The 26,137-nt window shown below is 38.2% G+C and overlaps 2 protein-coding genes and 1 pseudogene across 5 annotated transcripts in view; all 3 read right to left on the minus strand.

The window, feature by feature from the left end:
* The window catches only part of LOC132092641 (protein PRRC2C-like), a 53,290-nt gene extending 43,273 nt beyond the window's left edge, over positions 1–10,017 (minus strand). For all 4 annotated transcript variants that reach the window (XM_059498964.1, XM_059498963.1, XM_059498961.1 and 1 more), the window contains exon 1: positions 9,606–10,017. The gene's annotated coding sequence lies outside the window, so the exon portion shown is untranslated. The remainder of the gene's footprint in view (positions 1–9,605) is intronic.
* An 881-nt stretch (positions 10,018–10,898) lies between these two features.
* LOC132092643 (flavin-containing monooxygenase 5-like) lies at positions 10,899–21,471 on the minus strand. Its single transcript, XM_059498965.1, has 8 exons — positions 21,284–21,471; positions 21,002–21,190; positions 20,755–20,920; positions 16,072–16,214; positions 12,555–12,751; positions 12,077–12,432; positions 11,836–11,908; positions 10,899–11,719 (listed from the first exon to the last, which is right to left on the minus strand). Exons 1-8 carry the CDS (start codon positions 21,413–21,415, stop codon positions 11,290–11,292), a joined length of 1,686 nt encoding a protein of 561 aa, XP_059354948.1. The 5' UTR covers positions 21,416–21,471; the 3' UTR covers positions 10,899–11,289.
* A 1,721-nt stretch (positions 21,472–23,192) lies between these two features.
* On the minus strand, positions 23,193–25,512 carry LOC132091732 (flavin-containing monooxygenase 5-like; annotated as a pseudogene).
* Positions 25,513–26,137: the final 625 nt, after the last annotated feature.

Raw genomic sequence — 26,137 nt, forward strand, 5'->3', positions numbered from 1 at the left:
TACCTTATGTGCACTGAATATACGCGATGGCCGGATCAACATTCTGGCCAATGTTATATAACCAATCCAGGGGTTTTTCTGCATTGATCTTTTTTTTGGCGGCTTGTCAAAGCCTTATTTGATCGGTGAGTGATTTAGAATAGAATGACTGTGCTGCGCCTGACAGGGCGCGTACGAGAGAGACCCCCGGCTGTGCACGCGCACTCACAGTCTTCAAACTACACTGTCTTGCTCTCTCTCTCTCTCTCTCTCTCTCGTGCATAGTAACCAAAATCATTAGACACGATAGAAAAAGGGCGGAATGCCAAAGTTTCACGTGGAGCATTCAGAGATTTTTTTTCTTCTCCATGACAGGCTGCTGGCTCCCACTGTTAATTAATTTTTTTGGAAAAGCACTCTCTGTATTAGCTTAAAGCCCTCAAGTTTACATTGGTTACTGTATTCCTGTCAATTGCTCTAAACAATTGAATCTTGGGTGACCTTTTTTATTGAATGCTAGACATCAAGTTGTTATTTTCATCTGAAAGAAGAACTTTTTTTCAGTAAGCTTGTTTCAGTAAGCTATGTGTTTTCAAGGCTTCAAGGTTTTATTGAATGCTATCTATATACAAGTGCAAAGTAATGCATTCTTAGTCAGTCTTTTATTTTGTAATTTTAAGAGCAATAAACATATATTGCAATGTTAAGGAATTCATGTTTTTTTCATTCAGATATGTAATTCAACATGTATAAATTGTTAGCAGTCAATTAATGGGGAGATAATCGAAATCAAATCGGTCTGGAAAAATAAATCGTTAGATTAATCGATGCATCGAAAAAATAATCGTTAGATTAATCATTTAAAAAAATAATCGTTTATCCCAGCCCTACCTGTGAAGAATTACTACTGCATGCCTGATGTTTCTTGTTAACACCATGGTGTCAGACTGAAAGCTGCTGCGGTTTAAAAAAAAATAATAATTTATAGTTAATAAAAGTCTACTGGTGTTATACCTTCAATCATTTTGAATTACCTTGACCTGAGATTTTCTAAAAGAATTTTTCGTCTTTATAAAGGTGCAGAAATGTGTAAACGTTTGTACAGTATGTAGTTGCATCTTTGCTGCAAAGTTATTTGTTAAAGATTTACATCATGTTGACCGTCATGTGTGCTGCACTTGGAATAGAATTGTCTGTGACTAGAGGGTTAACAAAGAATAAGTTACTTCAATCATACTATACATTTTCAAGTTGACTGGTTAAAAATTGTTAAAAAAAAGATTGAGAATTGGTAAACATTCTTGGTAAATCAAGTTTTTTTATTTTTTGCAAAATACCCCAGCCCTACTTCAAAGGCAACATTGATGCCAAATCAAATATGTACAGTGCAAAAAACTGAACATCGTGCAAACCAACTCTACAAACAGAAACTAAAAAAAAAAAAAAAAAAAAAAATCACATGACAAGACAGGAGGTGTCATGAAAGTGAAAGCGGTCATCTTTTACATCTTTGGGTTATCTGCATTTACTGAGACAAACAATTCAATATGGAAAAACTGTGTAGCTTCACCGGTTAAATGCCAACTTCCTCTCAATCTACACCTCATGAGATTTCATCTTTACAGCTGTCTGGTGTATTGTAAAGGGAGGATAGGCATAATTCAACTGCCTCTTTATTCGAGACTTGCAGGACAGGAGATGGAGACAGACAGATGAATGGCTAAAAACCCAAGAGAGCATGATTTATTCTTTGGATGTTTAAGACCAAAATGGTAAAGGCTGGGAAAAAGTAACTCTTAAATAACTAATTCTAAGCATGTGAAATGCTGTTGTAAACTATTGTTGTTGTATAAAAATTCTTTTATTAAGATAAAATGCATTGTAGGTTTCAATTCAACATCTTAATTATTTCAACCTCAACCTCCGACATCCGATCATACCCCCATCACCAGCCATCTGCCACCCAAAAACACGAGCCAATCATTGCTTTCCACTGACATTCCCAAATGAGCAAAGTAACCACTAGCATTGAGCTGCAGTCTCTGGGGGATGAGATAAGTCAATCTCTTTTCAGTTGATTGGTGAGGGGCATTCTTAAAGTTCCCCTGAAGTGCATTGAAACTATTTTATTATTATTTATATATTATTTATTATTCTACGTGGTGACGTAATTTCAACTGAAACAGGAAAAGATGGTGGGACATATAGAGCAGCCCCTGCCCCCTTTTTAAAATAGCCAATAGAGTTTACATTATATCTGCTCGGGCCAGAGCCATTGAGCTCGGTCAAGCCACATTTGACAGCCACAGTCTAATAGATTACCCCCTAGATTCAATATGAAACTCTTAAGCCCCTTTCACACTGTGATTCCGGCAAATACACGGGTAAAGTGTTCCGGCAATTGTTCCCAGGTCGCTAGATTTTGCACTTTCACACTGCCAGTGATTAGCCGGGATATGTGCGTGCTTTCACACACAAGACGTAAAGATCCCATAACGACACGTGACATCAGGGCATGACGTGTAAGGTACGAGTCGAAAACATTAGGCACATTATACTTTCACTGAAGCAAGCAAATGATCTCAGCTTCAGCGCGGAAAGTGAGGAACTAACTGATCTCTGCTTCATTACAGTTTGCACATTTTTTTTGTCATGAACGTTGATCTTCCTTTAAAACAGCCGGTAAAAAAGTCATCACTTCGACACGGCATTAGATCTGGCTTTTGTTCACACATTGCTCGTCCCAGGATTCAACCCGGCAATGTTACTAGGTCCCCGACTCGGGTTCAATGCCGGAATCAATCCCGGGATCTGTTTGCTTTCACACAGAAGGCGACCCGGCAATGTTCCGGCAATTTGCCAGGTCCGACGTGCAGTGTGAAAGGAGCTTTAGTAAGGCCATCCTTAAAAATATTTTGGTTTGCAGTAACAGTAATTTTTTTTTTAAAAAAGGGTCGGTAGGTCGGTCTATATTTTTTTTCCCAAGTTTCAATGTAAAAAAAAAAAGTACATTTTTGTGATGGTGATGACGTCGGTATGAATTTAAACAAATTAGCATATCGTGACGTCACTGGCTGGGTCTTCAAACCGTGCCTTCGGGCGCATCACTGCAAACCTCATTTTGATGCAGGCTATATAGACCACAAACAAATTTAAATATTGGTCAAAAACATGTTTATTGCATGAATTTCAGGTGAGAAAAAAATGAGGTACTGTTTTACTTGCATCCACCGCTACGTATCAATGCAACCTACAAATGAGAGAACGTTTACTTTGCTTTCTTGGGTTGTCACTTCTGTGAAAAAAATCCTGTTTGATTTGAGTGACGAGTGTTCATTGAATCGATTGTAAAATCGATTTTGCATGTCTAAAGTTTTATACGGCAAATAACACCAAATATAGGTGAATCCACGGATCCATCCACGGCTATCAAAAAAAATATTTTTTCGAATATTCGTCGAATGTAAAATAAAAATCCACATTCGAATGCGCATATGAATTTTAGGTGTGCATTAAGGAAGCTGCCTTATGAGCCCCGGTCCGTGTTCCATTCCATCTCGCCGCACACAGCTGTGACTTTCAAAGGCGGACGAGCTCGACACGCAGTAGCCTATCTGCTTTCTCATCTTTCACCTCGTGTACGCGCACGAGATGCGATGACAATATATGTGTCATTGCATTATAAGGTTATGTTAGCCTATCCAGTTGAAGCCACTTAAAAAAAATCAATGTGGAGAAGATCTTGTTTACATCAAAACTGAAACCAAGCCATTTACACAGAACGCATATTTCGCGCATCTCATGTTTTTAAACGAAAAAATGTATCCTGTGGGTCCGTGTATATTTTGGTCATTTGATTTTCTATTTATAAATAAAGAAATGAGAAACGGTTTGATTTTCGTTTTGTTTAAGAAACGGAAAACGAAAATTTAGCTGGATTTTTCGTATTTTTGTTTGTGGGTAAAAAATGAGATTATGCTTTAATATTTGTTTTTTTATGTGTGGGCGGCGCTGAAACGCCCCTTTCATCCTTCTGTACTGCACCGACATGCGGCAACCGCAAGCTCAGTTCATTTTCAGGAGAGAAGCGGCAGACACAGTTTATTAATCCTGCGGATTCTTTGCTAGTGGTAAATATATTTATTTATTTATTTATCTATCTATCTTTGAACAAACAAATTAATTTATTCAATGACATTTGAATTTTACTGTAGGCCTATGATCTATGGCATGAAATATGCGGATTTTTAGCCTACTAATTTTATTCTATGCCTATTTAAGAAAAACCTCACAGGTAGCCTAACATGTTTTCATTTGCTATTACAAACAACAGCAACTGAAGCTTTATCTTGTAGAGTGTAGTCTGCTGCACTTCTCCGATCGGCGGATCCCGGTCCACACCTTCCATTCCGATAACAGGGGAAAGAGCTTCAGCTCCGTCAGTTTGGATCGTGAGACACCCTAAATAACATGAAAACCTTACAAAACTCAACAGGATGTGCTTTCTGCCATCTCGGTCTACATTAACTTCTTTCTGAAACGTCAGAAATGAACCAGGCTCATGCATCAGACGAACCATGTCTAGCTGGACATGTCTACTTTTAAAATAATCAATTTAAATAGAAAAATAATAATAATTTTATATTTAGGCCTATGTAATTCAAATGAAACCAACGAGAGGTGCAGTGTTTCCGTCTGAACTCATTATCTGTAATGAGGTCACACCATCACTATATTCATACAGTCATCTACAGAATTCGTGAATTCAGTTCATAATGCTAAGTAGCCTATAGCCTATAATTAAAACATTCAAAGTAGAATAATTATGGGGAAAACTTAACTTATTTTAATATAAATTTTATTATAAATGTGGGGTTGGGTTTTTCCCATTTTATTTTTTTTTATGAATGGCCTAGAATAAAATAAGTAGGCAAAAAATTAGAAGTAGGCCTATATTTTATTCCATGTCGTTGTAGATCACAGGCTAAAGTAAAATTCAAATGGCGTTTTATGAATAAAGTTGTCAAGTCTGCTTTGTCAATAACATGCAGCAGCTGGAAAATATAATATTTTTTATTTTATTATTAATTTAATTAATTAATTATTATTATAATTTTATCTTGCAAGCACCACTAGCAAAGAATCCGCAGGATTAATAAACTTAAAAAAAATGCTGTCTGCCGCTTCTCTCCTGGTGAAAATGAACTGAGCTTGCGGTTGCCGCATGTCGGTGCAGTACAGAAGGATGAAAGGGGCGTTTCAGCGCTGCCCACACATTCAAACAAATATTAAAGCATAATCTCATTTTTTACCCACAAACAAAAATACGGAAAATCCAGCTACATTTTCGTTTTGCGTTTCTTAAAAAAAACGAAAAAACGAAAATCAAACCGTTTCTCATTTATCTTTATTTATTTTTAAATAGAAAATCAAATGACCAAAATATACACGGACCCCTGTGTGACTGGTTTTCCGCCCTTTTTATTTATTTAACAATGCATGCATACATGATGCTATTTTGTTTAAAGTTCTTTAGGCAACTTAATAATAATTGGTTCATAAACATTATTTTAAATATTATGTTTTTTTCCACAGTCATGTATTCTAATGCTTTGAATAAACATGCAGTAATATTTTGCTCGATGCGCTATCTTGAGCCTCAGAAGAGAAGCAAAAAGCTTTTCGTCACCCTAACTGAAATTATGCATGTAAAATTCGAATTTTGATCATATTTAAGTAAAAAATTCGAATTTAGTTTTTTCAGCTATTTTGACAGCCCTAGGCGATTCAAGCCCGAAACTGTATGAGACTGAATACCGGCTGAATTCACATTTCTGTTGTAAAAAAAGAAACATTGTGCAGAAGTATTATTTGCGGTTATGCGTGTTTGTCCGAAGCTGCAAAAAAAAACCTGGACACGCTCCGAGAAAAGGTTGTTAAAATTATTTTCTTATTTTCGTTTTCGAAACTTGTGTTGGTTGATTCGTGCTTGATTCGTGCAATAGATTTTCGAACATAAAGTGACAGTCGACACGGTCACGGTTTTGGACTAGAGAGGAGAAGGGATGGGAAAAGATCTGGGCACAGTTTTTCCAGAACTTTGTGCCAAGTTAAAGCGGTGTCGAGGTGTTTTAATGAATTTTTTTAGATGTATTATGGTGCCCGAACCCATATGACTTTGAACAATAGCCGCGAACATTTAGTTTACTGCAGCCGCAGCCATCATTACCAAGTGTGAACCGTTGACTCTGACAGTGAGTGAGAGAATGAGACGAAGCGAACGCACAGGCCATAGTGTGACATCCGTGTAAACAGATGACGTCAAGGGTTTTGTTTTTTATTAAAGAAGATAGCCTTAATTTGTATGTAGGCCAAGGCAATTTATATATTTACAATACTTACATATAATTAATAGTATTTTATTGCGTTTGTATTAGTTTTTTGAAGAGTAAAAAAATAATTGGTCGGTCTTAACGCAAATTTACAATCGGCAAGTCGGTCGGACTAAAAGCAAAAAAATAAATAAATTGAGTTGGTGGGTTGACAGGGTCGGTCGGGTTACGGCAAACAAGAATATTTTTAAGGATGGCCTAAAATAAAAATAATGGTCAATCATGCGGAGGCTGTGTAGTTGTAAAAGTTTTTTTTATATATGCTGACTTGCGCATATGATCTGCTCCATGCGATCGTGTTTCTGGACCAGAGCCAAAGTCCGGATCATACTGTGTGCACTGCTCGTTTCACGTGAAACGATGTAAAACCAGATCTCAATTGCCCCAATCGAAAGCATATTTAGGCTATCTGAATCATTCCATACTACCTACATAGTGCAGGGGCGGGCGCTTCAGATTCCAGAGAGCATTTGATTGGCCAAAAGATTTGATGAGAAGTATGATATGATGTCAATTGTTGAGCCGTTTTGGCAGAAGTAAGAAACTGCAATCTTTGAATGCTTATATCTTCTAAATGCGAATTTTGTCACTGTTTTGGAGCACATTGCCTTATAATTACCCATATAGAAGATAAAGACTCCCATGTCAGAATGATGTTCATCGACTTCAGCTCAGCTTTCACCACAATATTAACCTAACAGCCTGTCCCTCAATGTGGAGAAGACAAAGGAGGTTATGATGGACTGACCACCCCCCACTGACCATCGACAGCTCGACTGTGTAGAGTCAGCAGCACTAAATTTCAGGGGGTGCACATCACAGAGGATATCACCTGGACCACCAACACCATGTCACTCTCCAAGGCGTGGCACAAGAGCCACTACACATTCTCCACCAGCTGAAAAGAGCAAGTCTCCCTCCCCCCATCCTCACCACATTTTACAGAGGAACCACTGAGAGCGTGCTGACCAGCTGTATCACTGTCTGATACAGGAACTGTAGTGCAGCAGACCGCAAGACCCTCCAGCGGACAGTGAACACAACTGTAGAAATCACTGGTGCCCCTCTCCCCTAAATCCTGGACATCTTCCTCACACGATGCTCCAGTAAACCCAACATTATCGTGAAGAACCCCACTCATCCCTCCCACAGTCTCTTCTAGCTCCTACCATCAGGAATACGGTAGTGGAGCATCAGAGTCCACTCTGCCAGACTGCTCAACAGCTTTCTCCCCCCAGGCTGTGAGAGCTCTGAACTCAAATCACCCCACACAAACCCCCTACCTCGTGTAACATGGACCAGCTCATTTTTTAGCTTATGTATATGTAAACATTTATATATAGTACATTTAAAGACAAAATCTGTCAGTAAGTTGTATAGGTTAGTGCAGTCGTTTTCAACCTGTGGGCCGCGGCCCCTTAGTGGGTCACAATGATATTGCAGGTGGGCCACCAAATAATAATATTGTTCATATATGTAAAAATGTCTAAGTCATAACATAATAACACCATTTCATATATATATATATATATATATATATATATCTCTAAATAAGAAAAAAAATATTAAACCGTAACTATGCTTCCACTATTCGAGCTCGCTGATTGGTTTAAGAATAAACCACCAATTTATCTTATATATTTTTGCTGCATATGCTACAGAACAACAGCAGCTGTGCTAAGCGGTGCCAGCCTGAGTTATTTTCTGTTCATTGCCAGTTTATTTAATAAAAAGAGTTAATCTAGCTTCCGAGTACTAAATTATTAAATTAATTTTTTTTTGCAGTGGGCCGCAAACATGCGTTTGGATGTGTGGGCCGAGAGTTGAAAAAGATTGGGAACCACTGGGTTAGTGTATAGGTTTATGCGATTTAACTTAATTGCTGCATATCTGTATTTATGTAGCACTGTGGTCCTGCGAGGCATGACATTTTGTTCCAGTGTATGTCCACACAAGTAACGGAATGACACTAGGTTATATATAGTCAAGTTGAGCTTTAAAGACTAACATATTGATGCTAGATTTCATGGGGACTTTAAATCAATGAAGAACATACTCAAGTATGAATCATTCCTCACAGCTCAACCTGATCCACAGTTACCAGGAAGTCTCCAAACATACACTTGATCTCCTGTTCCTGTGGCTCAAGTTTCTTTCTTTGTTAAAAGCACCCCTCAAAGTTTGTCTCATTTCAACCAATGGTGCTCTCAGTGGCATTTCCTCTTATGAATATGTAAAGCTCTTTAAGTGGAAGTTAAATGATCATCTTCCTCTACTGGCGCTCACAAGTATCTTCCCCCCTGCTGCCACGGTGATGAATCAAATCCTATATAACTTGTTCCTGATTCTGTTGAAAGACTCTGTTGTGCTATGAGCCCAAAGGCTTCAGACTTGCTCAATGTGATGCCATTTTCATAAAACCCCATGGAACATCATGCATACAAAAGGAATAAGTATCTTGTGACATGGATCACAGAAGAATGAAGTATACATTTTAAGATAACGCCAAGAAAGCAAGATGATGGTGTACAACAGGATTTTCAGCCAAGTTTCGACCATGTCGATCAATTTTAGATGCTTTAGTTTCATGTATCAAATACGATACAGTAGAATTGACATGGTTAAATCACACACACATGCATAAGCCAGCCTGTTCGGGAATAAGCATACAGCTATTGAGTGCCTATTAGCTCACCTGCATGTAGTATAGTGGAAGTTGTGGCTGCTCATTTGCATGCACTGATTTTAATGTTTTGTTAGATGTAACATGGAAAAGTCATGCGAGCCATCACCTTTGGCTAACCTGGGTTACCTCTACACAACCAACAATAGGAGAGTGGGTATCTAGTGCCTTGCCTTTCAGATTTAAAATGCAAAAATATAACGACAGGTTTGAGGTCACAACATTTCGTTTAACAAACAACATTTCCCGAACAACCCCTATAGTATTTCACAGGTAAAACGAGGCATTTATTGAAAATGGCTGGCCAATGGGCCCTGTGAGGTGCCATCAAACCCCCATTCCAAAATCTGCCCCAGGCTGTCCGGTTATCACATTTTCAGCAACATATAAACTAAACCCGTCTATATCAGCGCGGACCTGTGTGAGAGAAAAGAAAACTGGTTCTGGTTGCGTGGTTTTTCGCTGTTTCACGACAGTGCTAACATTAGCCAGACGGAGTCTTTTCTTTAAAAGAGCAGCAGCTGCAGCACGCGGACCAACCGTTAACATACCTGTCTCCGCCGGTCCCGTCTCTCTTGAAGTGTATCGTTTATTCCGTCCAGAAGATCTGTGTCTTGGCCTTTTGTATTGTGTGTTTGAACGTGTGTGTGAGAGATAGAGGCCGGCTGTGGATTACAAAAGCTCGTGCTATGCTAGTCCCAGTTAGCCGAGCGGTTAGCGACCCACAAAACCTCCTCCACAAACAAGAGAGAAGCGTTTCTCTCCCTCTCTCGATGGTTTTCTTTCTCGTTACGTCTCTCTGGTCGCGCCGCCGGTGTGGGGTGGGCAGTAACGGGCCGTTGGCGGTGTCTCGTGCGCTCGAGAGAGGGCCCCGCTCGCGCCGCGGCCTGTCGCACAATCAAAGATGGCCAAGCGCCAATCCACGAGAGCCTGACGTCACCACGTACAGGCGCTGCGCAGCGTCGCGACCGAAGAAGCGCCTTTAAGCGTCAGACACCGCAGATGGCGCCCTTTATACTTTTTGGAAGAAGCTTGACTGGTTGTTTTGTATCATAACAAATTATGCAAATATATTCACAAAAATTCCTGAGAGTGTACATAGCAAACACCTTTTAGCATAGCTTCATATATACAATATAATATAATATTTAAAATGTACATTTTTTTCTACATATTTTCTTTTAAATTATTATCAAAACAATATTTTCCATGACTAATTCAAGCTTGTATTTGTCCACAATAAACCTTTATGAGTACCTGTTTGATCTACTATAATATATCTTTGGTTGTTCGCATAACACTTAACCATGTGGCTTTGTCTCTTCTGTGCAACACAAAAGGAGATGTTTGGCAGAATGATGACACTGCTCTTTTCCATACAACAAGGCCTTAAAAAGTATCTCGAAAGTCAGTGTGGTTTTATATGGTTTCTGAGATTTTTTACTTTGTTCCTCACAAGTAAAATGCAGTCAGTACACGTTTTGTCATGAGCAAAATAAAAGGGGTCTGAACTGTGATTAGATTTTAGTTCTTGTGTGAAATGTCCTATAGCGGCCTTCAAAGTGACCTAATTTTACAACTTTTATTGCCTATCCATGTTTATCCATAAGAATTGTGCTGTCAAGTGTCTATTTTATTTACATCAGTAATAATGAGCATGCATGACTCACTTTTTTTTATAGCTTTACTACATCCCAACTTACAATGAAATGTTTTTATAATAAATTGCACTTTTTTTTAAATTACTGACTGTGAGCAATCCCATCAAATTAAATGTGGTTCCACGCAGATTCACTGTTATTTTTATTGATTTATTTTTCTTATCAATAATACAGTTACATTTTGATATTACTTGAAAATAATTTAATACGCTCTCAGTGGTTTAAATCGCTTGTGTAGTGCTGAAAAAGTATATCTATACATTTCTTTTCATTGGATCATTTATGGTGCATGCTGGTTTTCAACAACTAAAACAATTACAGACAAAACTACACTACTACAAAACTTAAATTAAAAAACTTAAACTACACATTAAAATCAATTTTACAATAAAATCTGTTTTTCAATTGTTAAGGCACTTACTGATAAATCAAAGGAATTCTTAAAGTATAAAAATCAAGAATAAAAATCAGTATAAATTCACAGAATGCAAGAATTTCCACACACTACTTATTTTTTTCACTGTTATAATTTAGCCTAATCAACTCTGTTATGTTTTTGATTCACATTACATGATCAGTGTGTGGTCAGTGGCAATGGTACAAAAGCCCTGATCTTGTCCAGGAGTGATGAAGGGTCTGCTATGAGTGCATGCAGACTGGCTCTGCTGTAATACAGAGCGGACAGCAGCGCTGCAACAGACACTGAGAATATGAGTGAATGAGAGGAGCGCTGTGACTGCGGCTCTGGTGTACAGCGTGTTTTCAGGGGCTCAGTGATTCGATCCCACTGAGTCAGGATGGCCTGACGTGCACCGTCCCATTGTCCCGGTCCATACAACCGAAACTGGTACGGGGTGCAGGGCCCAAAGATGATGTTCAGAGCCAGTCTAGGGTCTGTCAGGAGCAGCTTCAGGATAGGAGGACAGACACCGACTTGTTTAGCCAACTCATCCATGTAGGGGAGGTAGTCGACCTGGATGGTGTGTCTCTGGGCAGCCACATACCTGCATGAGAGTGAGATTAAGAGTCATCAAGATCCAATAAAATTACATACATATAAAAGTAGAAACTGTGTGAATGCTGTGATATATGTTCATGTGATGTGTTAAGTGTGGAGAACCTTTTAGCTATTGCTTCCTCTTTTGCTTTAATTTCCTTCAACATTGCAGTCATTGGAGGCAGTTTGCACAGTCCTAGTGTTAAAAAAAAAAGAAAAAAAAGATGAAGCTTTTTCTACTATAAAGAACCTTATGTGCAATAGAAAGTTTCCATGGAAGTTAAATGTTCTTCATGAAACCACAAATGCCAATGAAGAACCTTAATTTTTTTAGAGTGAAGGAGTTCAGAGTCATGTTTGATACCTTTAAAAACACGTGTGGCCCATCGCGCTTGCATCTCAGAGATGGGCATAATGGCTCCCAGAGGCTGGATCAGACCAATCACGGCTAAAGTTTGGCACTCCAATCCTGGGGGATATACGTATTTGTACAGGGATACCTTGTTCTTTGAGACAGGAATTAAATGTGAAGGCAGGAAGGGGAATGAGAAAGTGTAGCCTGTGGCAAACACCACCAGATCAATGTCATCTTCAACAGTGCCATCCTCAAACACCACACTTGACCCACGAAACTCTTTAACATTTGTCTTGACTGAGACGGTACCAGACAGGATGCGGTTTGGTAAGTCATCATTGATAGTGGGATGTTGACTGAAAACTCTGCCAGATAAAAAAAATAAAAAAACACACATATACACACTCACTCACAAAACATCATTATTGAACATTTGAAGAGTTTGCTTAAATTTCAACAGTCTTGATACTTCCAGTGTTCACAGTACCTGTGTGCAGGCTGCAGCCCATAGAGCTTGTGGTTGAACCGTTTATTGAGCTGTTTTTCTCTCCTTTTGTTAAGAAATCCAACAGACAACAAACGAAGAAACCATAGTGCTCTTTTATTAAACATCATATCTGCTGGAAAACCTTTGTTTCCTACACGATTCAATATCCAAGATCCCCTTCGGGTGCTCAGATAAACCTGAAAGTAAAGACACAATTTACCCAAAACAGTCAATTCTGCCATTATTTTCTTACCATCATTTTATTCTAAATCTGTCTTTTTGTCTTCTGTGGAACATGATCTGATATTTTGATGGAGGCACAGCCACCCTAGCCATGCCCCTTTAGGTACCTTTGTACCCCTTTTGGTTAAAGTAAAATAATAAATGATCAAAAAATGTGAATGGTGGGTATTTTGCCAAGAATAATGTAATGCAATATGGATAAAATAGCCAATGTGGAATACAGGTTTCTATAAGAGTATAATAATTCCTATACTGATGAGCCTAAATATTAAAACCATCTAATTAAGTAATTTGTCCTCTGTGTGCTGCCAAATCAGCAACAACCCTCCAAAGCATGGACTCTATAATACCCCTGAAGGTGTCTTGTGGTATCTGGCATCAAGATGTTAGCAGCACATTCTGTCCCATAGGTTTAATGGTGGAGCCACCATGGATCAAACTTGTTGTTCCAGCACATCCCACAGATGCTCAACTGGACTGAGATCTAGGGAATTTGGAAGCCTTGAACACTTAATTGTATACTTCAGATCATTCCTGAACAATGTGTGCAGTGTGTAAGGGTGCATTATCTTACTGAAAGAGGCCACTTCCACCAAGGAACACCATTGTCATAAAGAGGTGTACCTGGTCTGCAAAAATCTTTAGGTAGGTAGAACTAGTTAAATATATGTCCACATGAATGACCAGACCCAGGGTTTCCCAGCAGAACATTGCCCAGAGCATCAAAAACACAAAAGACACGTCTCCATTGTAAACCGCATTGGGCCATCAATAATGATGTCACATGCATGCAGTAAAGTAATAACTTCTGCTAGTTAATTTATTTGACATTTCTGCAATTCTGCTGTATTGAACATGGCACCTGATGACAATTTTTTGCTCACTGTCATTTTGCTTTATCTGATGCTTGTTTAGTCATGGGTCTCCTCTTACATTATACTCCAGGATTCCCTTGTACATTTACACACATGCAGTATGAAAAACTGCACTTGTTATGGTTGTGTCAAAGCAAGGTAACCAATAATCGTATTTTAATTCAAAGAACCACAAGACATACACAACTCAACTTAAAGTAGAACGAACCAAGGCTAAGGAGAACTGAGAGTATTTGAAGGGGAGCAAACAAAATAACTAATGAGTTAATTAATCAAACACAGGTGAAAAAAATGATAACCAGGAGTAAAACTAGGTAACAGGAAACAGGTGAATTGAAAACACAATGAAAACAGAACAAAAACTTGGAACGTATATATTTAATTGGAATGAAAGATAAAGAATGTACTGCATGTTAGCTTGCTTAATGCGGCCAAAAGGAGGATCTATACTAACAGGAAATTATCCAGTTATCCAACCACATAAATTTGTAATGCTGTTTTCGAATGTTCATTGGAACTTTTGAGAAACACTGATTCATTGTTGGAAATATGTTGGTAACAGTGGAACTTGCAACCATAGTTGGCTAACAATGCTTTTGAGAAACGCAGCCAAGATCTTGCTAATTTCTCCTGCATCTAAAACATTGATTATGAGAATTGACTGTTTGCTTATTATTTAATCTTACTAGACCCTAATATGTGGCCTTGTTAAAAGGTTAGTTCACTGAAAAATGAAAATGATGTCATTAATAACTCACCCTCATGTCGTTCCAAACCCGTGAGACCTCCGTTCATCTTCGGAACACAGTTTAAGATATTTTAGATTTAGTCCGAGAGCTCTCAGTCCCTCCATTGAAGCTGTGTGTACGGTCTACTCTCCATGTCCAGAAAGTTAAGAAAAACATAATCAAAGTAGTCCATGTGACATCAGAGGGTCAGTTAGAATTTTTTGAAGCATTGAAAATACATTTTGGTCCAAAAATAGCAAAAACTATGACTTTATTCATCATTGTCTTCTCTTCCTTGTCTGTTGTGAGAGAGTTCAAAACAAAGCAGTTTGTCATATCCGCTTCGCGAACGAATCATTCGATGTAACCGGATCTTCTTGAACCAGTTCACCAAATTGAATTGAATCGTTTAAATGGTTGACGTCTCCAATAAGCATTAATTCACAAATGACTTAAGCTGTTAACTTTTTTAATGTGGCTGACACTCCCTCTGAGTTCAAACAAACCATATCCCGGAGTAATTAATTTACTCAAATAGTACACTCACTGAACTGCTGTGAAGAGAGAACTGAAGATGAACACTGAGCCGAGCCAGATAATGAACAAAACATTGACTCGTTCTCGAGTCAAGAACCTTTTGCATCGGTTTTCGGATCACCAGTAGTTCTTTCGGAAAGTTCGATTCAATAAACCGGTTGAAGAAAACGGTTCACCGGTTCTTTTGCGCTCGACCTAATGTCTTCATTGGCGATGATTGCCCTTGATTCAAGTCTTCGGTTTTCCCGCGCTCATAACACTAGCACAGAATCAGTTCAGAATCAATCACCAAAAGAATCAGTTCGGTTCAGACGCTCTGTGTGTCGGTCTGCTTCACGCTGAATCAAACATGCGCAGTATCATCAGCTCCTCGGTTCACGAATCGGACACGTCTGACAGAAACAGTTCTTGACTCGTGAACGAGTCAGTCTATTGTTCATTATCTGGTTCGGGTCGGTGTTCATCTTCAGTTCTCTCTTCACAGCAGTTCAGTCAGTGTACTGTTTGAGTAAATGAATTACTCTGGGATATTGGTTTGTTTTAACTCAGAAGGAGTGTCAGCCACATTAAAAAAGTTAACAGCTTAAGTCATTTGTGGATTAATGTTTATTGGCGACGTGAACCGTTTCAAACAATTCAGTTCGATTTGGTGAACTGGTTCAAGAAGATCTGGTTACATCGAATGATTCGTTCGTGAACCGGATATCACTACACTGTTGTGTTTTGAACTCTCTCACAACAGACATGGAAGAGAAGACAATGATGAATAAAGTCATAGTTTTTACTATTTTTGGACCAAAATGTATTTTTGATGCATCAAAAAATTCGAACTGACCCTCTGATGTCACATGGACTACTTTGAAGATGTTTTCTTACCTTTCTGGACATGGACAGTAGACCGTACACACAGCTTCAATGGAGGGACTGAGAGCTCTCGGACTAAATCTAAAATATCTTAAACTGTTTCCCGAAGATGAACGGAGGTCTTACGGGTTTAGAACGACATGAGGGTGAGTTATTAATGACAAAATTTTCATTTTTCTGTGAACTAACCCTTGAAGAGATGATCAATGATATTTGCTTTGACTGGTCATAATTTTTTTACTGCAGTCTTGCAGTATGGTGGCATATCACCTGTTTGGCCATTCTGCTCAGCTCCACAGCAATATCTCCTCCAGAGTTCCCAATGCCAATCACAACTACCCTCTTCCCTCTCCATTCTTCAGGGTTTTTGTAATCACGGCTGTGGAAGTATTTCCCCTTAAATGTGTTTATTCCTAAAGAGAGGATATGAATAAGAAGCCTTTACATGCAATCTGCTAGCTAACACATAATTTAGACTGCACAAGCTAATTGACATCTGCTGATTCTGCAGCCAATGAGCTTGCTTGTACAATATTTACATTCTTTGGTTCAGTGTTTGCTGTAAGCTGGCCCTGTTACTAATAAAGTTCTTCTGAAACCCTCCACCTCCCCAGCTCCACCTGTCTAGATCTACCTTTTTGTGCATCTCCAGCATATGCGTCAGATCAGGGTTGCCAGGTTTTCAAAAAAATCCTGCCCACGTGCTCCTCAAAACTAGTCCAAAACTAGCCCAATAGTGTTTCCAGGAGGTTACCGATAAAAATTGCATCCCGGGGTTAAAATACACGTTTTTTGGCAGGGTTGCCTTGGTAAAATTTGCATTTTAGGGGCTAAACATCACGTTATTGGTATTGGGGTCACTTCAACCTACTGACATGAAAAACCACCGCGGACTTGGCAACACTGGTTCAGTATGGAATCAGATTTGTGCCAAATAAAACGAACGTAACTTTTGCGAAAACGAACAAAAAATATACATTGATAAATGAGAAAAACACTCTGAAAATAAAAACAATAAACTAAATAGCAAAAAAGTAACAGCATCTACGAATAAACTGCATTCTTTGTTGATTTCACTTTCAGCTTCATGTTTGCTGAACGCAGTTTTGAATGCGATGCCAGTGTTTTCGTTTTCACTTTCCACGTTTTTGTTTGTGCTTCGCAGATTTATGTTCGCCATTCTGACACAAACCTCTCGTGAGGGCGGGCTTAACAGCAGCTCACTCTGATTGGCTCGTGAGATTTTGATATATACAGACGGTTGGTCTGGGAACGCCCCCGGGAATGCCCCGTCACGTTATGTGAATTTAGCCCGTGGGGGAAAACATTGCCTTGGTGCCAATTGAAATACATGGGACAATCATGCCGAAGAATTGCTGTGTCGTTTTCTGTACCTCTAATTAACTAACAAATTATTAATTAAAGTTCTACATCCTTCCTAATAAACATACAGAACCGGAAAAGAGGACAAAATGGCTACAAGCAATAAATTGTGAGGCTGATCAAGGGAAGTTGTGGAATCCCAAGACTAATGTGTATGTGTGCAGTCTGCCTTTCATCACAGTAGGCTACGTTAACATTGTGTTCATTATAACGTTATCAAAACTGTGTAAGGTTGTTTCAGAAAGTGGCATGCATATATAATTAGCCTTATTATTCTACCTGAAGCAAAACTATGTAACGTTAGCCTAGTGTCGAACCTAAACTTGCATGAAAACACGTCTGCTAAGAGGTGTAGTCTACATTATACCACTAGAAAAGACCAAGGATTTCCGTATACCCACTTAAGAAAGCATGAGGATACGTAACAACTTGGTTTTGTGTATGAACTTTTACACTTTCATTCATAAATTTCAGTCACAAATGGACCTGGATATATAAAACAGAACGTCACGGAATATGGCTATATTTGAATGAATACATCTACAGTAGGGCTGTAAAATGAATCAAATATCGATATGGACTAGTGTATATGAATATTAAAGTTAAAAGAGACTAGAATTGTTCTACGCGTCTCTGGGAATGAGCGCTCAATATGTGCATTTTTGTCATCGCCCCCAATAGATGCCGAGATGCGGCTCATTGAACCGGATGTAGTGTTTTAGTGGCGCGGGCGCATGTGGGGAGATGTAATGGTAATAGGAGGATATTAAAGAAATGTATTGATAAAACACAGATATTTTCCACATCGGAAGAAGCATAGGCTTATTCGAGATTAGTAATCGGGAGGCTCACAGAGCGTCTTCAACATCCTCCTCGGCAGGACATTCGAGGCAGCCTGAGGTAAGTTTGTTGTAACTAATATAATAAATAGAAAAATCGAGATATAAGTGTTATTCCTTTGAAGAATGCAACAGTTGGTCTTTATTTAGATTGGTAAGTGTTTGTCAGGGATAGGTTTGTTATTTACATGTCTGCAGTGCTCTTATGTTTTGTATTTGTATTATGTTATGAAGTTTGATTCAGTCCGTTACCCTGATTGCTCTTTATAACCCAACATTTTGCCACCTTGGAATTGTAATTTTCTGATCAGCTTAGAGATATTGAGCTTCAAAGATTATGTATACCATAAAATACAAATGGGAATAAATAAATTTGGACAAAAATGTGAACGAGAACCTTATAATTCCAAGGTGATGACACCTTATTCAAGGATCAAGGATCTTTTTACATGATTAAAATGGAAAACTTATTTGAAATTAAAATGTGCCAATATTTTTTTTACTGTTTTTTTAAATAAATGTAACCTTGGTGAGCGTAAGTGACTTATTTCAAAAACATTAAATGTTTCCAACCTTTGACAGGTACTTTAATGTACAGGAAATGGAGAGAGGAAAAAGGTAAAGAAACGGCTTTGTTAATACCGTTTGTTCTAAGGTTAACCTTATCTGTAAACTTAAAGCAGCAGTTAGTTATAAACTAATTGTACGTTTTCAAATGTCTTGAATGATTATTGTACTATATAATGTCATTAAATGTCTTAAATACATATTGTATATTTTACTGCCCTAGATGGCGATACTCGGGATGAGGAGCCACTTTCTGTCCAACGGGTGATGCAGTGGCTGACTCGTCAAGCACATAGGCACCTGCTTCTGTCAGAGACAAGCCTTTAAAAAAAACTGTTGAATTTGATAACACATGCACCCAAACCATTACATTTCCCACTGCACATCTGTCAGATTTGAATGAATTTAAAGAAATCATGAAAACAGCAGTGCAACATGGTGCTTGCTTTTAGTGTAGATTTCAAAATGAACTTGAATGTCTAGACCAGCCTTTCTCAAAGTGGGTGCCGCCAAAAAATTACGTAGGCTAAAAAAAAAATAAATAAAAAAAAATTAAAATGTGCTTTCGCGTTGGCTGGCACTGAGCCAGAGACAGGCGCGCTCAGAGCTGTCATATATCACAACTTTTCAGTGTTTTCAGCCACATAATGTTTATTTTAGGTTTCAGACATATAAGTACTAAAAAAACAATACATTTAGAGTTTGTAAAATACACACTGATGTCAAAGGAAGAGGCAATAATAATCCTTTCCATTATAATTAATTTTATTCATATCAGATACACATTGTGTAAGTAACTTTAAAGTCTATTCTATTCCTCTCCCAGTTCACCTGCCAATTACTTTTATGTATTTTGGGAGAAGTGGATGAATTCACGTCTTGTAAATCCAACAGATCCGATTCTCTGATCTGCGTCTGCGGCGGCGATTGCGGCGCCCATCGTGCATACAGCTCAACTAACGCGATCGTTATAAAGGTGTTTAAACGACAAAACACTTCCACTTGCATATATTCGACAATCGGAATATCAGATATTTCATGCCATATCTAACAAATTTGTGAATATTTTGAATAAAAAAGGAAAAATGACATAAAAGCAGATCATCATTCATTCAGCTCTGTTGTTGCTGCGGTGTGTCACGTGACAAGCAATGACGCGTCACCTTGGAAACCATAAAGTGACACATTAATAACGGTCGCTTTGAAAAACTCACGCTGGGGGGTCAGCCAGAATATTTTAAACTTATGTGTGAAAGGGTTAAACATATGAACGGATTAATAAAATTGTAAATTAATTTTAGATAAATATATATATATATATAATTAACCATAAAAATCTGTCTCACATCAGTAACTGTCATGACGTTCCCACCGGCGTCGCGTGATTGTGCAGTTGGCTACATTGTTTTATAATTTAAAAGGATCAGGTGGAGCAGCTTTTACTACATAGAGCCATAGTCCACCGACAAACTACACAAAATCGCTTTCAAAATCGACAAATAATCGCCTGTGATTTTGAAAACGATTTTGTGTGGATTTTCTGTGAACTACAGCTCTAGTAAAGGCCAACCAGTGTTGCCAAGTCTGCAGTTGTTTCTAATGTCCGTGGGTTGAAGCGACCCCAATACAAATAACGTGATGTTTAGCCCCTAAAATGCAAATATTACCAAGGGAACCCAGCCAAAAATGTGTATTTTATCCACCGGAATGAAACGCGATTGGGCTAGTTTTGAGAAGTAATTGGGCAGGTTTTGTTTTGAAAACCTGGCAATCCTGATTTGAACGCACATGCTGGAGATATACTACTAATCACAGGAGTGCCTTTACTGACAAGATGCACATGAAAATTGCATTTGATTTTTTTGCACAGCCCTAGTGCAGCAGCAGCATGCCAAATATCCTTAGAGTTTTCATGACTGCAATTCAGTCATATGTAAAGCAACAATTAATATACAACTTATATGTCATTGCATATGCATGCCGAAGAAATTGATGTTTAATTGTTCTTTGCAAACTCTGTAAACTTACTTGTCATAAATAATATTTATATTCAACATAAAAGTGAGAGAAACTTTTCTCTTACTGTTAAAACAGAGTTCACTGACATTATGTTGTTGCACTTTGCACATAGACCCTGTTTGCTTAGTCATCACATTTGCTGCACCTGGAAAGTCCTGTAGAGGGAGATGAGGGTGACAGTGGTGTCCGGTGCAGATCATCACAGCATCAAACACCTGCTTCTCTCTCCGACCATCTTTGGACTCTGTCTCTACATCCCACTGTCCAGAGTGAGGGAAGTCTGGCCTTGGTGTAACATGAAGAACTTTTGTCTAGAAAACATGAACTTGTGAAGTCAAGAGCAAATGATACAGTATATTGATAACTTCACAGTTTGTGTCATCAGTTCTGACCTGGAAGCGGATGTGCCGTTTGAGCTGGAAGTGGTCAGCGTACATGTGGAAGTAGTCCATGATGAGGGAGTGGTGCATGTAGTTTGGGAAGTGGGCAGGAATGGGGAAATCACTGAAACACATCATCTCCTTTGAAGTGTTGATAATCAAAGAGTGGTAAATGCTCGCACGTTCTGGATCTGGATTTTCCTAAGATGGAAAGACAACCAAACTGTATCATTTTCTTCCAACATGTTGTTCCTTCTTTTCTTTAAAGGGTCCAATCATACAGACATGTCTCACCTTAAACCTCCAGAGTCCTCCAATGTCATCACTGGTCTCGTAACACTCGGGCTCCAGACCTTCATCCAGGCAGCATTTGATGCAGGCCAGCCCAGAGGTTCCTCCTCCAATCACAGCAACACGTTTAGCCATGATGATCCACAACAGTCCGACTCTGAGCAGATGCAAGTGGTAGAAATAAATATGAGATTTAAAACATTTCTTATATGTCAAACATCTCAATAGTTGTTGAGAAGATGATGCTATCATTTTACCTCCTGTCCCACCTTATTTCACAATGCAGAAATAAGTTATTTTCTATGAATGTTCAAGACTTCCAATTCATCAGCAGCTATTGAGAAATAACTGGAGGAAGAACACAGAGAAGTAAATGAAAAAACGATATAAAGCAGTATGTTTATTATTATGATAATAAGTCAAAATAATATGGAAACAAATACTAGTTTGCAATATCAAGCCAAAACTGAGACCTATAAAAATATTCTAATATGCTCTTTTAAATGCTTGACTCTAATTGGTCAGTCGCAAAAATCTGAGGTCAGTTATTCCAGTCTTCAATAGCAACATAATATAATGATCTCTTATCTGGGGATTTTATTTTTTTTATTTTTTTATGTCTCTTCTATCACACTTTTAAAACATTTTCTTTATTCCCCATCATTATTTTGGTCAAGACCACTCTGTTTGATTAAGAAGCCCTGAACATTATTTTTCCAGCATGTATATCATTCTATGCAGAAGTGATATGGGTCTGTAAATGAGACTGGACAAGATTAAGCAATGATTAGCTGATAGATTATTCCTGTGGTCAAGATCCTAAGTGATCATGCTTGTATGAGGAAGAGTTGGGGATGGAGGAGGATAAGCACATGTCTGTGCAACACACTAAGATGAGTACAGATTAACTTATATATCAAATTTGAGAGAAGTTCCATTCAGCTAAGCATCAGCTGATGCAGGCTGTCACTCCGTGGTCTGCCTGAAACTACCCTTGATCTCCATTAGTCACTACATTTATGTGGTGAAAAGCTGAGTAATAAGTAATAATACTGTACATTATCCCATTGTCTGTCTTGTTTGAACTTTGTTCATCTAGAAAACTGCTTGCTAGGAACTGTTTTTCTTCACGGAAGCTTTGTTTTTAATGAATCGAACTGACTACATCCAACTTAATCTGTTGTCTGAAAATCACAATTAAAAACAATCGAACAACAACAACAACAACAAAACACATCTGAATCACAGTAAATACTGGCATTATAAAAATTTATTTGATGACAGCGCTGGTCAAAAAGTTTCCTAAGGGTGTAATGTAACCCTTGGGAAAAAGTACACTTTAGCATACTTTTAAAAAGGAGTACTTATAGAAATAAAATAGGCCTACTTAAAAAAAAAAAAAAATTGATATTAGAAAATGTGTTAGTATGCAGCCTTTTATTTCATTGATATATTATCTGCAATCACGTTTTATATATATATATATATATATATATATATATATATATATATATATATATATACTTTGACTTAATGTAAAGCAGGTGCACATTCAGTACAATTAATTACACTTCTTCTATTTTTTTTTTTTTTTTTGACAAGGGAACCCAAGCATAATGCAGTGTGAAAGGGGCTAGTTGTCCATTATTGTTCTTATGTAAGCATTTGTGTAGCCCAAGGTACGCAAAGATAGACTTCAAACTAGTAAATAATCGTTGCATGCGTTCCACATAAAATACCGTGTTATGTCACCAAATATGGAAATATATATAGTGAAATCTTCTGCAATCCATTTGGATATATTAACAGATATCTTTTTAAGTAAACAAATTAAATAATACAAAAAAGTAAATGCCAGACGAAAATATAGTTATATTAGTTGCATATATAATTGCATTATTTACAACGTGTTTTAGCAGTAGTTAATCAGAATACGGTTACGCAGTTGTACACCCTCGTAGATCTTCCCGTTGTTTCCAGCCTATACTGTAACAAGAGAATAAAGGTTAGTCGTTGATATCAGGAGATTTGGCGTGAGCGCGCTCGGTCAGTTTTTATACAGTCTATGGTGGCACCATAAGGCGAGGGCCAGCGACCTTTGCTCGGTTTCTCACATCATCCCTTCAAAATTTGAAGAGAAGTTTTGTTTGTCTAAAAGGACCAAACGTCCACCTACACTTTTTCAGGAATAACAAACGCGAAAGTAAAAAAGTACGCGACTGAATCCGCTAAATTTGTCGGCGAGTCATTGACAGTGATAACGGAACAAATCATCTGATCATTTGATGACAAAATTAGAGCTGTGCATTAAGAGATTGAGACTAAATGTATGTATATATATATATATATATATATATATATATATATATATATATATATATATATATATATATACATATATATATATACATACATACATACATTTATATATATATATATATATATATATATTTTTTTATTTATTTATTTATCATAACATGCAAGAAATAATATTTTATACAAATAGCTTCCAACTAAATCTTAATAAAGAGTCTAAATAATAGGCTCTACAAGAAAAATATGTTTGTGGCATATCTTACCAGTTGTGAAGCAGTGAGGGAAAAAAACGTGTAATGATCACTTCAAAGTAATATGAAGCCTTCACCAGACCCCTGGGTTAAAAAGGGGGCTGGGATTCATTAAACTGTCACCCCGGTCCAATGTTCAACTACATCATGTTTACATTTACTTTTAGATATTTGGTTTTAGAACACATCTAATCACTACAGAGTCCGGTTAAATCATATTCAAACAACACATCCACAGATCCACCACACAGGGATCTAAGGGTTACACAACATGGCACAGAAGTATTATTTTGTTTATATATGTAGTACACATCTACATGATAATTGGAAAAAATAGATGAGAGGGTGAATCATTTTTAAATGCTTTTGTGTTTGCTTTCAAATGTGAATTTCTCTTGGGAACACAAGTTTTTCAAACAAACTCAAATGCATAGAAATAATATTTCTCGTCCCAGCACATATTTTATTCTGTTACCAAGTAATCTTAGGGTCTCTGTAGTTTCTGCATTCAAGTTAATATCACATTGCTCAGCATACTGGATCTCATACAAAAGTGAGCTAAGCATGCTTTATACATCTCAAGAGTGCACTCATAAGAGAAATAAACAAACACCAAGCCAGCTAAATATATTCTGTTCATTAGTGCTCGTCAAACCCATCTTGAGTTGGTGAAACTGTACAATGCCAAACAAACATTCATGCATAATTTCATAGTAACTTTGATGTCATGTATTATTAATCAAATATATTTGTAATTGTACATTTGTGATGATGAAGATGAAATTTAGTAGCCCTAGATTAATACTGAGTAATAATGTGGTTCAAATTAAAGGCTTCAATAGGAGTATAATAATTTATACACTTTAACTATATGTATACTGAAGTTGTGGCATATCACCTGTTTGGCCATTTTGCTCAGTTCCACAGCAATATCTCCTCCAGAGTTCCCAATGCCAATCACAACTACCCTCTTCCCTCTCCATTCTTCAAGGTTTTTGTAATCATGGCTGCGGAAGTATTTCCCCTTAAATGTGTTTATTCCTAAAGAGAGGATTTGATTGAGGCCTAATGACTCTTGTACAGCTAAGTTTACTATGCCTTTCTTGACATTATGTTGTTGCTCTTTGCACATAGACCCTGTTTGCTTAGTCATCACAATTGCTGCACCTGGAGAGTTCTGTACAGCATATTCATAACTTCACAGTTTGTGTCATCAGTTCTGACCTGGAAGCGGATGTGGCGTTTGAGCTGGAAGTGGTCAGCGTACATGTGGAAGTAGTCCATGATGAGGGAGTGGTGCATGTAGTTTGGGAAGTGGGCAGGAATGGGGAAATCACTGAAACACATCATCTCCTTTGAAGTGTTGATAATCAGAGTGGTAAATGCTAGCACGACCTGGATCTGGATTTTCCTAAGATGGAAAGACAACCAAACTGGATCATTTTCTTGAAACATGTTGTTCCTTCTTTTCTTTAAAGGGTCCAATCATACAGACATGTCTCACCTTAAACCTCCAGAGTCCTCCAATGTCATCACTGGTCTCGTAACACTCGGGCACCAGACCTTCATCCAGGCAGCATTTGATGCAGGCCAGCCCAGAGGTTCCTCCTCCAATCACAGCAACACGTTTAGCCATGATGATCCACAACAGTCGGACTTTGAGCAGATGATAGAAAAATATGATTTAAAGTAATGGTTTATAAAAATGGTCATCAATTATGCATAGACTTGAAGTTATAAACTCATATAATTTTTTCAGAAGCATGAAACCATCCGTTATTTTCATCACATATCATTATGCTGTTACAAACACGCCAGGTTCCACCTCCACGCAATCACTAAGCATGTGTGTGGTGCGTGTGTGTGGTTCACCTTCCGACGTCTTCACCCAGCCTGCACGGATCCATCCCTCACTCCACCCTACACTACCTGCTCCTCTGCTTGTGTCTGTTCAATAAACCATTCTGTCTGTTACTCCTCAGCCTCCCGAGTGATCCGTAACAGAAGACCGGACCAACACCGCCAGGCACAAGCATGAGCCTCACGGACCCCTTTCAAGATCTGGTTAATGCACTCCGAAGGACACTCACGGCTACAACTGCATCCCCAACACCAGCGTGCACTTCCGTCAACGATGCCAGCACTTCCTCACCTTCCGTTCACGCCAGTCCCATGTCCCGGCCAGCGCCCTACTCTGGTGCGGCGGAGGAATGCAGTGGTTTCCTCCTACAATGCTCGCTGGTCCTGGAGATGCAACCGCACTTGTAGATCTAAGGTAGCCATTGTAATT

Source organism: Carassius carassius, chromosome 18, assembly GCF_963082965.1.
Source record: "Carassius carassius chromosome 18, fCarCar2.1, whole genome shotgun sequence".
NCBI classification, from domain to species: Eukaryota; Metazoa; Chordata; class Actinopteri; order Cypriniformes; family Cyprinidae; genus Carassius; species Carassius carassius.

Bases quoted from the DNA above. Each gene is read 5' to 3' on its own strand.
- LOC132092643 (XM_059498965.1), bottom strand. From the start codon at position 21,415: ATGGCTAAACGTGTTGCTGTGATTGGAGGAGGAACCTCTGGGCTGGCC. The intron at 20,921-21,001 runs GTCAGAACTGAT...CATGTTTTCTAG, and splicing joins AACGGCACATCCGCTTCCAG to ACAAAAGTTCTTCATGTTAC. The intron at 12,752-16,071 runs GTGATATGCCAC...CTTTACTTTCAG, and splicing joins TGAGCAGAATGGCCAAACAG to GTTTATCTGAGCACCCGAAG.